The sequence below is a fragment of the Prionailurus bengalensis genome, chromosome E3 (genome assembly GCF_016509475.1).
Source record: "Prionailurus bengalensis isolate Pbe53 chromosome E3, Fcat_Pben_1.1_paternal_pri, whole genome shotgun sequence".
In the NCBI taxonomy this organism is placed as follows: Eukaryota; Metazoa; Chordata; class Mammalia; order Carnivora; family Felidae; genus Prionailurus; species Prionailurus bengalensis.
The window spans coordinates 1,434,574-1,446,250 of record NC_057357.1 but is presented as its reverse complement, the minus strand read 5'-3'; the positions used below and the strand labels follow the sequence as shown (position 1 = coordinate 1,446,250).

General features: G+C 58.8%; 1 protein-coding gene across 3 annotated transcripts; it reads left to right on the top strand.

Annotated features, from left to right (window-relative positions):
* Window positions 1-891: 891 nt before the first annotated feature.
* On the top strand, window positions 892-7,399 carry LOC122471199 (cytochrome c oxidase assembly protein COX19). Of its 3 annotated transcripts, XM_043559516.1 has the most exons (3): window positions 936-1,064; window positions 1,620-1,731; window positions 6,792-7,399. In XM_043559516.1, the coding sequence occupies exons 1-3, from the start codon at window positions 983-985 to the stop codon at window positions 6,874-6,876; spliced, it is 279 nt and encodes a 92-aa protein (XP_043415451.1). In that variant the 5' UTR covers window positions 936-982; the 3' UTR covers window positions 6,877-7,399. The 3 variants fall into 3 exon arrangements, with proteins under 3 accessions (XP_043415450.1, XP_043415449.1, XP_043415451.1); XM_043559515.1 differs by lacking the exon at window positions 6,792-7,399 and having other exon boundaries at window positions 892-1,366; window positions 1,620-2,297; XM_043559514.1 differs by lacking the exon at window positions 6,792-7,399 and having other exon boundaries at window positions 926-1,064; window positions 1,620-2,297.
* Window positions 7,400-11,677: the final 4,278 nt, after the last annotated feature.

Here is an 11,677-nt window from a genome sequence, read left to right as displayed (position 1 = left end):
CCACTTCATATGTTGAAGTCCTAGCCCCCAGTACCTTAGGAGGTGACCTCTTTGGTAAACAGTGTCATCGCAGATGTAATTAGTTATGATGAAGTCATTAGGGTGGGCCCTATGCTAGTCTGACCGGCGTCCTCACAAGAGGAGGACCTCTGGACACAGACACACAGGAGGATGCCATGGTGGGAGGGTGAAGGCAGAAGCAAGGCCCAGCGGCCCAGCAGCCCCCAAGACTGCTTGCCAGCCACCTGCAGCTGGGGGGCGGGGGAGGGCAGCCTGGAGCCGGCTCTCCCAGAACCTCCAGGAGGAGCCAGCTCCGCCGCACCTCCTCCGTGTGGGACATCCGGCCTCCAGAACCCGGAGCGACCACCTTTCTGTAGCTGAAGCGGCCCAGGGTGTGGGACTTTGTTGTGGTGGCCCTCACTCCTTCCTTGTCACCAGCTGAGCCCCCCCCCGCAGACACCTGGGGATGCACAGCCACCCGCACAGCCTGCCGAGTGCACTCGCCCTTGGGCTTCTTATCGTCTCAAGCTGTGTGTCTGGGTAAAGTCCAGCCTCTCTGGACTGCCGTTTCCTCATAAGGACAGGACGCCGGCCTCTGCCCCTCGGTCGCTGTGAGGGTCAGCCTGGCAAGGACCCGGCAGAGCAGCCTGGATCAGGGCCTTTCGGAGCCCCCTGGGGCGGGGGCGGGGCCTGATGGGGGGAGGGCATGCCCGGGCGGGGCCTGTGTGGCGAGCGGGACCGGTCCCGTCGGTGGAGAGGAGCCCGGTCAATAACGGGCGTGGCACCTTCGAGGCGAAGACGGGGCCCTGCAGCGTGGGGGCCCTGCAGCGTGGGGGCGGGGCCTGGGCGGCGGGGGCGGGGCTTGCCGCCCGCGGCCGCTCGCCGCTCGACGTGCTCGGCGCTCTCGCGGGGCGCGCTCGGCGCTCGACCCGCCGCCCTGCGTACGGCGCGCGTCCTACTCCGGGGCTCCGGCGCCGCCATCATGTCGACGGCCATGAATTTTGGGTCCAAGAGCTTCCAGCCGCGGCCCCCGGACAAGGGCAGCTTCCCGCTGGATCACTTCGGTGAGCGGCGGGCGGCCGCCGGGCTCCTGCGCCGAGTCTCGGGTCGTGGGTCTCCTCCGGTGGCGCCGTGCGGCCCGGTGGGCGCTGGCGTCCGCACGCGGTTGCAGGTGGGGAAACTGAGGCCCGCCGCGGCCCACCTCCACCACCCCGGAGGCGGGCCTGCGGGAAGAGGGGCGACAGGTTGCGGAGGACGTCCCGAGGGAGAGCGTTGCCGGCGTCCGGGGGACCCGCGCCCAGCCTCGCACAAAGCCCGCAGGCTGTCAATCTGGGCCTCGCGCGGACCTGGAAAGTTCGCGTCTGGGGTGAGCCTCCGTGCGAGCTAAGGCTCCGGAAGTGGGTCCGCAGATTTTTCTCGTAACCGACGCCTTCCCCTGCAGTGTCCCAAACACGCAGCGGAGGGGCGGTCGCCGCACCAAGGGGCACGCGGTAGGCTCGTCCTTTCCAGCGTGAGTGTGAAGGAGACTCGTTCTGGAAGGACGGCTGCGGGTGCGCGTGCTGCCCCACCGCGTCGCCTTTTCCCTTGAAAACTGGGTGCCCTTTTCCTTTCCGTTCTAGGCGAGTGCAAAAGCTTTAAGGAGAAGTTCATGAAGTGTCTCCGCGACAATAGATTCGAAAATGCTTTGTGCAGAAGTGAGTCGAAAGACTACTTAGAATGCAGGATGGAGAGGCAAGTACCTGCTGGCAAAATGAACGACTTCTGGAACCTCCCAGCGCTCCCATGGGAACATTTTTTTTTTCCCCAAGAGGTCATTGCAGCGGGCCTCATTCATCCCCCAGGTTCCAAGCCTTTGTCTTTGAGACGTAGAGTGGCTCGCCCCTGGAACGGAAGTCAGCCAGATCCAGTGGCACTGAAGGGTTCACAGTCATGGGGACCCTGCGGAGAGGGAGCGCGTCTTACTGGGTTGCAGTCCTGAGTGTCTTCTTTGCACGTTTGGGAGCTGCTGACCCGTCATTAAGGTTTCAGAATCGTACATCATAAAAATGCTGACGGAGTCAAAAGATGTGCAGGTCGTGGGCACAGGGTTTCTTCCTCTCACGTTCTCAGACCATAAAAACACCGTTTGGTTCCACGAAGCTCGGCAGTGCCTGAAATGTGACAGGGGAGACAGTGGGCCATTCAGAAATGGTGAAACATGGAGGTTTGTTCTGTCCTGACCAGAACTGACCAGCGCTCGCCTTTTTTTTTTTTTTTTTTTTTTAACGTTTATTTGGTTTTTTTGAGACAGAGAGAGACAGAGCATGAACGGGGGAGGGTCAGAGAGAGGGAGACACAGAATCGGAAACAGGCTCCAGGCTCCGAGCTGTCAGCACAGAGCCCGACGCAGGGCTCGAACTCACGGACCGCGAGATCACGACCTGAGCCGAAGTCGGCCGCCCAGCCGACTGAGCCACCCAGGCACCCCAACGCTCGCTTTTAAGTGAAACAACTGTTTCTGACAGTGATCCGTTGAGATTTTACTGAAGAGCTATTCTTACTCCTAACGGGGAAAAGCATAGAGCGTGTAATTATATGGTGGGGATGGGAACTTTTATTCCTGCTCTTCGAGCCCTTCGTCAACTCGGTGAGAAGTCCGGTCTTCACACGGCCTTGTCTGAAGATGGAGTGGCATAAACCCATCCAGGCAAAGCCCCCTTGTTGTTTCTCCATAACAGAGTCCGACATTTCCCTCAGGGCACAATCGCTTGTGTCTTTCAGGCCCACAGGTGCGTTGAGGGCTGTCGGTGGACATGTGGGACGTTGGCCCTTTTGGGAGTGTGGCCCTCATGTGAGGCCCTCGTTCTGTCTTCTGAGTTGTTCAGGGCCACCGAGTCCAGCTCTCGCCATCTTTAAATAGCCCATTGCTGGGATCCACGTGTTTAAATTATGTATATATATATATATACATATAAATTTTTTTTTGAACATTCAGTTTTGAGAGACAGAGCTTGAGCAGGGGAGGGGCAGAAAGGGAGACAGAATCTGAAGCAGCTCCAGGCTCCAAGCTGTCAGCACAGAGCTCGACGCGGGGCTCAAGCTCACTAATGGCGAAATTGTGACCTGAGCCTAAGTCAGATGCTTAACTGAAGGGGCACCCCTAAATTACTGTCTTTTAAGTCGATATACCTTTCAGAAATGAACTGAGTTTCTTTCTGGTGCTGCCACGCCCTGGAGACAGTTTGAAGTTGGTTTCTGACCGCGTGTGAGGGTGTGAGCAGGTCACCTGCCCCCGTGAAGCTCAGGTGAGCCCACAGTGGCCAGCACGCGCAGGCAGCCGCTCCTGCTGGGAGCTGCTCCAGAGAGTTGGGCCGTCTGGGTCCCCAGAGAGGCTCCTGGCTCGTCTGGCAAAGGACAGCAGAAGGGTTCTGACTTTTCTCCCCATGTGACCTTGGAAGTGGGCTGTCTGCTCTCCACGTGGCCATGCCTCGCTCAGCACGGCCTCTGGAGACCAGCCTGCCCTGAGGCCTGCTGAGGTCAGTGGGGACGGGGTGGCGGCGGGGGGGTGCAGCTCGCCTCTCCGTGAGTTCCGTTATTTCAAGCGGCTTCTCTGGTTGGTCCGGTGATGTTAAGACCAATGTAGGGGGTACATGTGTGTTCAGACTCGGTCGGTGATTTTGGCTGTAGACTTTTGGATGGTTTTCAGTTCCAAGTCCATGACCATCCAGGTTCAGTATCGAGACTGCACATTTATTTCCCTTCCCACTTTCTGTAAACCTTTTTATTCCTTTCATGCTGAAATCCCAGACGTTATTTACCCCTACGAACGTCCATAGGCATCTTTCTTTTAATGTTTGTTTAGTTTTAAGTGGGAGGGAGGCAGAGAGGGAGGGGACAGAGGCTCCGAAGTGGGCACTGTGCTCAGAGCCCAATGCAGACCTCGAACTCGTGAACAGTGAGATCGTGACCTGAGCCACAGTCGGACGCTCAACCAACTCAGCCACCAGGCGCCCCCACCATATGCATCTTTGTAGAAAACTGGACCACAGTGAGATTTTAGAGGTGCCTCTTGAGGACTTGGGCCATCTCAGCTTGACGTGGAAGCGTGTGTGCGGTTTGGGTGTGGATCATACTCTCGTGGGAAGAGCTGTTAAATCAGGGATGACTTTGTTGGCCAAGAAAACAGCAAGTACACTGTGATCTGTGATCTCAAGCCTCTGTGATCTTTTGACTTTGAGTTCCTGCCGCGTGCGGTGGGCATCCGGGGGCTGTGCCACACACCCTGGCGTGCGATCCGGGCCTCCTGGCCGGGCTGGAGGAGGCCCGGTGCACGCTCCTTGGAAAGCCTCAGGTCCTAAAAACCTGCACTGTCCCCTTATGCTGAAGGGGAGGCGTCCACGTCATCCTTTTGGCTTTAGAACTCGGTAATCGTTGGATTGTTGTTGTTGTGTCCTGGCCACAGAGCTGGATTTTGTGAAGACTCACACGTCTGTAGAAAGGGCCTCTTGAACCGCGTCTCATTTAGCTTGTAGTGTTTTCCCCCTCGCTCCCTGTTTGTTGCTGAACACACAGGTCCTTCCTGTCGTGTCTCGAGGAGCACTGCTGCTCCCCGTGCTCTTGGTGCCCCCAGCACACTCACGTTCTGCAGTGAGATATCTGACGCAGGTCCCGCGGGCCGCGCTCCTCGTGGATGCTCCGGTGCAGAACTGCTTCTGCCTTTCCAGCTTCTAGAGGCACCCACGCCCCTCGGCTCGTGGCCCTGCTCCCTCTGGAAGCCGGCGATGCCGTGTCTCTGGCCCGTCCTCCTCCTCCGTCCTTCTGACCAAAGCCAGCGCAGGCTCTCTGATTTTAAGGGTTCCCGCGTTGCAGCTGAGTCCGCCTGGGGAGTCCGAGGCGGTCTCCCCTCAGCAGCACCTGGTCGGCTCCTGTGTTCCGCCTCAGCCCATCCCCCTTTGCCGCGTAAGGACACAGATAACACAGTCAGTCTGGTCTACAAGTGGACTTTGTACCTTTCAGCGGATTCCAGCTTTTTGTAACAGAAATTGCCGTGCAGTTGGCGTGCGTGCACCAGTGGAGGGAACGCAGCGCCACGGCACCTGCCCACTCCCCTGTCCCCGCGGCTGGAGCCCTCGAGGGCACGTACCCCAAACACTTAGTTTCGTTCTCAGTGGGGACGGCCTGGACAGCCCTTGTGAAGCTTGGGTAGAGGTCACCTGCCAGGTTTTGTATTTCTGCAGGAGGGTAGCCGGCTCGCCTGGAGCCCCACAGAACCCGCAGAAAGTGGGTCGTCTGACCGGTGACCAGGTGACTCACGGTGTCCCTCGGTTCCCAGCGTGCTGGCTGAACCCTGGCTGCCTGTGCTGGCCTGCCGGGCTTGCGGGGGGTGTGTGAGCTCAGCGGTGTGTGGGGGGGTCACAGCGCCAAGTGATGGTGGCTTGGCGCGGCGGGCGTCCCCTTTCCCGGCCGGGCCTGTTGGTTCCTGCAGGGACACTGAGCTCCCACCAGCAAGCAGGATGGACGGGTGGCCCCCAAGAGTTGGACCTGTCCCTGCCGCCCCTCCCCCCAAAAACGAAGCAGAATGAAAGCCAGGCCCTCCCGCCCTGGAGTGTGGGCAGTGAGAGGCTGGACGGGGGCGGCTCTAGCCCAGCAGGTGCTCTGGGACATCTCGGTCTTCGAGGTCCTGACTTAAAGAGACATGGTGAGGGGCGCCTGGGTGGCGCAGTCGGTTAAGTGTCCGACTTCAGCCAGGTCACGATCTCGCGGTCCGTGAGTTCGAGCTCCGCGTCGGGCTCTGGGCTGATGGCTCAGAGCCTGGAGCCTGTTTCGGATTCTGTGTCTCCCTCTCTCTCTGCCCCTCCCCCGTTCATGCTCTGTCTCTCTCTGTCCCAAAAATAAATAAACGTTAAAAAAAAAAAAAAAAAATTTAAAGAGACATGGTGAGGGGCTGGCACACGGCTGGGCACAGAGGGAGCGGGAGCACAGCGGACACGGCCGCCGGCCAGCTGTGGGGCCACGGCTCGGGCCGTGTGGGGCACGGGGCCTGGGGCAGCAGTGAGAGGAGACAGAGCTGGTGGGCCACGTGTCCCAGTGTTTCTGAGTCACAGGTGAAGCTCACAAGTGCAGTGACTCTTGGACGACACGGTGTGAACGGGGCAGGTCCACTTACCACCCAGATCTCTTGATCCGTGTAGGACAGTGTTGTAAACGTATTGCTTCCTGACCATTATCTTAACGAGCTTTTTTTGTCCGGCTGACCTGTTGGTAAGAATACGGCCGGAAGACACACGACACGCAAAATGCACGTTGTCGCTGAGGCTTCTGGTCGGCGGGGGCTGGAGTCCTTAAGTTCTGGGGAGTCAGGAGTTAGGAATGGATTTTCGACTGTGCAGGTGAATGGTGCCCCTAACCTGTGGCTTGTTCAGGGGTCACTTTACCAAGTGAAGTCTGTCCTGTCCCCGCCCGCCCTGTCCGGTGCATCTTCCCAGCGACCTGGAGGCCGGGTTGAGGTGGGAGCCCTCGAACGGGACACACGTCTGCCCCAGACTGGCACCCGGCGGGGGGCTCGTGGCGGTTTGCCCCCTTCCTTCGGGGTCCCGGCTCCACCCGGCACCCCAGGGGCTTCGCACACTGTCCGCCAGCGGCCGTCCATCCGGAGTCCAGAGGCGCGCGGGTGTCAGCTGGGAGGAGGAGGGCGCAGAGAGGCCCTCGGGGTCCCAGGGGCTTGGGTCCAGCGGTGCCACCGGCCGCAGGCAGTGGGGATGGGAGCGAATGCGCAGGCCTCGCACGGACAGTGCTGTTCGTTTTTGTTGCAGGCAGCTGATGGCACAGGAGCCCCTGGAAAAACTGGGATTCGGAGATTTGATGGATGGAAAACCAGGGGCAGAAACTAACTCCTGATGGGAAGAAGTCCACCCACCGGCTGCTGGCTTGTCCCGGGTGGAGCGTGTTGGGTGGCCTTGTCAACTGACGGTTTATGGTTAGGCGCTGTGACTTCAGAAGAGGTTTCTGGAACGCCCTTCTTGGCGGAAACCTCTCCTCTTGATGTCTCCCAGGTTATTTTGAGAAGCGATTGTCCCCTTTAGGTCTCATTTTCCCCAGGAGCCTTAGCTTTTATCTTTACATTGAGAGAGTTCCGAGGGAGGCCTGTGGCGGGCGGGAGGAAGGAGAGCAGAGTCACGCCCGCTGCGCGAGGGGACACGCGGGCATCCGCGACGCGGTGACTCCCTCTGTGGTACCGTCCGTAGCTGCTCAGTACTGACATGCTGGATGCTAGCGGTTTCAGCCCATCACATCGACGCTGCCCGAAAACCATTTCCTGGCAAAATGGTTTCCTTCTGTGCCCATTTATTTCCCGTGTTTTTTTTTTTTTTAAGCAAAATATAAAATATAAACTTGGAAATAAGATTGTTAACTTTTGACATATTTGACTTACTTGTTTTTTTTCTGGTAGTGCCTGAAACACCAGTATCTTTTTTTTTTAAATTTTTTTAACGTTTTATTTATTATTGAGAGACAGAGCATGAGCACGGGTGGGGCAGAGAGAGGAGCAGACACAGAATCTGAAGCAGACTCCAGGCTCCGAGCCGTCAGCACAGAGCCCGACGCAGGGCTCGAACTCACAACCCGTGAGATCATGACCCGGGCCGAAGTCGGACGCCCCACCGACTGAGCCCCCCTGGCGCCTCGAATCACCAGCACCTTTGAACCAGAGGCTCATTTTCGGACCTGTGTGCGTGTACATAAAGCCAGTTTAATTTCAGTAACTCATTTATTGTAACTCTGGAAGTCCGGACTCTTGTAGTTTGACTTGCACACGTGGTCTTCCGGTGTGTCGCTGTGAGAACACCCATGTGCACGCGCCATCGGCCCTGGCTTCCAGGGCCTCTGAGCACACGTCAGGGCAGGGTCTTGTGGTGTCCTGTCTCACCAACCAGGCCCACAGCGGCAACGTCCAGGAAGGTACCAGTTTGCTCGCGGTCAGACCCCACGCGTACCCAGATGCCGAGCCGGGACCCTGGGCCGGTTCTGATGTGGCTGGGGTTCAGATCCACGAACCGGGTGCTGAGTGTGTGGGGGTCTGGGCCCAGCACTGCCTTCCCTGGCTCCCGGCCAGCCAGCTGGCTTTTGTCCTCACGTGGCTAATGGAAGACGGCAGTCGGACGATCCTGGGCACGTCCCCACGTGGACAGTGACCCCGGTGGGGACAGCCAGCTGTGACCTGGGTCTGGGCTCCCAGAAGTCACCTCCACCCCCGCCTTGGCCGTGGCTGGTAAGAGGCGTCTTCGCGTCCAGTCCTCTGCCTCGAGGCCCCTGTTTTCCGTCCTTCGGTGGCATGGTGCCTCTTGCTCAGACCCTGAAGCAGGTCCCTCCCACGTGAGTCCTCGTCCTCGGGGTTCACTCTGGACCTCCTGCGTCACTGGTTGGGCACCACCGGCTCCCTTCTGCGGTTTCCGCGGAATACTGGGTCTGCCCTCTGCTGGAGTCGTACAGGTCTTTTGTGTCCGTGTCTAGTTTATGAAGTGTCTTGGCTTTTACCGCCAAGCCGAAAATCAAGTCACGAGAGTCCAGTTATATCCGCGCAAGGGTATTTGCCGTACAGATCACTGAGGCCGGTCCACACGGCTCACTGCAGCCGCGGGCGGGTGCAGGCGGGGCGCGGGTTGGGGAGGTCTGCGCTGACACGGGGTGACTGACTCCATGAGAAAGGCAGCCTCCAGAAGCATCTATGGTATCGTTAACAAGAAAGACGCAGGAAGCTGGAAGCGTCTGTGGGTTTGTGCAAACACGAAATCGAGGAAGGAGAAACCGGACGCTGAGAACGGTCAGCAGCGTGTGGTGTGGCTCGGAGTCCCAACCGTCTACCCGTTTCACGTGCGCAGAAATGAAGCCGCGGTGGTGGCCCAGCCAGGTGGCGGGGGGAGGGGGTTCCGAGCGGCGCACGGCTGGGGCAGAGCGTGGCCGCAGTGGACAGCAGAGGTCAGCCCGGCGCTGGGGACGAGGAGACAGGCTGTGTCCTCTGGGCAGTGGTTCACCCTCTCCAGCTCTGAAAGGGAGCTCACGCCGGGGAGCGGGAGAGCGCGGACTGGGTCCTGCTGGTGTCACGGGTGTAGGTGGCCGCACAGAGAGAGACTCGGCTGCGTGCGTGCGTCCACACACGGGTGCCGGCCAGCTCTGAGCACCCGGGTCCTGGAGCAGCGACACCGGCAGCAGGAACCAGGCTTCTGGGGGGACAGCTGACGCTGTGGCCAGTGCCCGAAAGTCCACGCCGAGCCTGGACCATTTTGCGTCCGAAAGTAAGGGATTCCTGGAAGAACGAGGGGGCACAGCCACGCCACGGAGCCACACTTGGGCCAGTTGGAACAACACAGTATTGTAGTGGGTTGTGGTCCTCAGAACAAATGACTGTCCAGAGTCCACACTCATAAATAATTAACGGAGGGCGCCTGGGGGGCTCAGTCGCACAAACCAACTCTTGTTTTCGGTCCAGGTCGTGACCTCTCGGTCGTGGGATTGAGCCCCACGTCGGGCTCTGTGCTGACGGCCTGGATCCTGTTGGGATTCTCTCCCTCTCGTTCTCTGTTCCTCCCTGACTCACTCACTCCCTGTCAAAAATAAACATTAAAACAATTTTCATAATTAATGGAATAAATGTGTCAGGGAGGGAGGGACAGCGCCCGTAGTGGCAGTGGGGACAGCAGTCCCTCCACAGCGGCAAGGGGTGCAGATGGGCCGCCCGGGGGCCTCCCCTCAGGGCGCCCAGCACTTACAAAGGGAGCCATAGGGTCAGTGTGGTCACTTTAGGTGCGTGGTCACCACTTGGTGACCTGCCCACGGCTGCTGCCCCCATCTGATGCCCCGAGAAGACCACATCCTTCTGGGATTTTCTTACCAGAAATGGTGACCTCTGTCCACTGAGCCAGCGCCAAACTGAACACGTTCTGCAGAGTGAGGACCAGGTGCTTTGGGAGCACCAGGGTCCTGAAAGATAAAAACTGAGGAGGGGTCCAAGGAGACTGACTGCCACGCGGGCCCTGGGTCAGGGCGGATGGTGGCAGGCAGCCCGGGAGACCTGGCGACCCACAGGACGCTTGGATTCTTGTTCTATGATTACATAAGATGTTGTTTGGGGAAGCTGGACGTATGAACTCTTGTCCTGTTTTTGCAAATTTTTGGAAGTTCTAGGGGCGCCCTCGTGGCTCAGTCGGTTAAGTGTCCGACTTCAGCTCAGGTCACGATCTCACGGTTTGTGAGTTCAGGCCCTGTGTCCGGCTCTTCTGACAGCTCAGAGCCTGGAACCTGCTTCAGATTAAATTATTTCAAAATGAAGAAAGTATGTTGCATGAGATTCTGTGTAGTCTAACTGTACGTGATTGAGAAAATTCTCACTCTGAAACGCATTCAGTGGATTTCGCAGCAGGTGACGTGACTCAGTGGTGTCGGCCCCGGGGAGAGGAAGTGTGGGGAGAGACAGCCCAGCTCTCTTCGAAGGAGCAGCAGTCTGGCATCGCCTTGGACTTCCCAGGTCAGAGTTGCTAGCCACATGGCACACGTCCGTGCAGGACATGTGTCCGCTTGAGCAAAGCTACCTAGGCACTTGTCACAAAAAGCCACCACCCATATTCAAAGGTGCCCACGGGTGACCTCCAGGATGTTTTCCAAGTGTCCTCATGCAGGAGACGGCTTTCCCTGACCACCGTGGTGAGGCCTAGGCCCACAGCCGCCTTCCCCGAAGATGAGCCCTTCCCCGGTCTGCCTCCCTCCGGCCCCTTGGGTGGGTACGCTGGATGTGCCCGTGGCCTCAGCCGCATGATCGTGTCCAGAAGCGCTCGGGACGCAGCCCTGGGGTTCCCTTCGCCCTGCTGGCCCTGTCCCTCCCACCGTCACGAGCAGGACAGACTCCCCTCCACGAAGCGTCCTGTGCTCACGTAAGTCACCACAGACCCAGTGGCTTAAACAATACAGGTTTATGCTCTGACTGTCCGCAGGTCAGAAGTGTAGATGGGCCCATAGGGCCGTGTTTCTTCCAGGGCTCTGGCGAGAGTCCGTCTCCTTGTCTTTCCAGCTTCTAGAGGCACTGGCGTTCTTGGCCCGGGCCCGTCCTCGAGGGCGGCGCCTTCTCTCTGCCCTGACCCTCCCCCCTCTCCCGTCTTCTCCCTGACTGTGACCCTCCTGCCTCCTTGCAGGGACCCTCCTGATGACAGTGCTGACCCAAATAATCCAGGGTCGCCTGCCTGCTCAACCTCTTTACCCTAATCACACCCAGAAAGTCGGATTCACGGGGTCGAACCAGGGATGGGGCATCGGACCACGTGGGCCTCGGGGACAAGCAGCTGGCTGGTGGGCAGCTCACGCAGGCCCATGCCCAGAGGACGTGCTTTTGGGCAGCTGTGGGGTCTGTCTCCCCTGCAGTGACCCCATCACGGGTGGAACTTGCTCAGGGCTGCTGGAATCCCGTATTTTTCTGAGATCTTTGTTACTGGTTGTTACTGGATTTGCAGCCACTCTCTCTGGTGACGGCAGAGAATGAGTATGGCTTAATAAACAGGATCAGAAGGTCAGAACCGGCCTTTGCACGTATGACATGACCCCTGTTCCCGTAAAGCGTCTCTCTAGACGTTTCCGGATTCGATGTAGACGCGAGAGAGGTCTGGGATCCCATACGGTGAGTGTTCACAGTGCACGTCCATGTGGCGGGCAC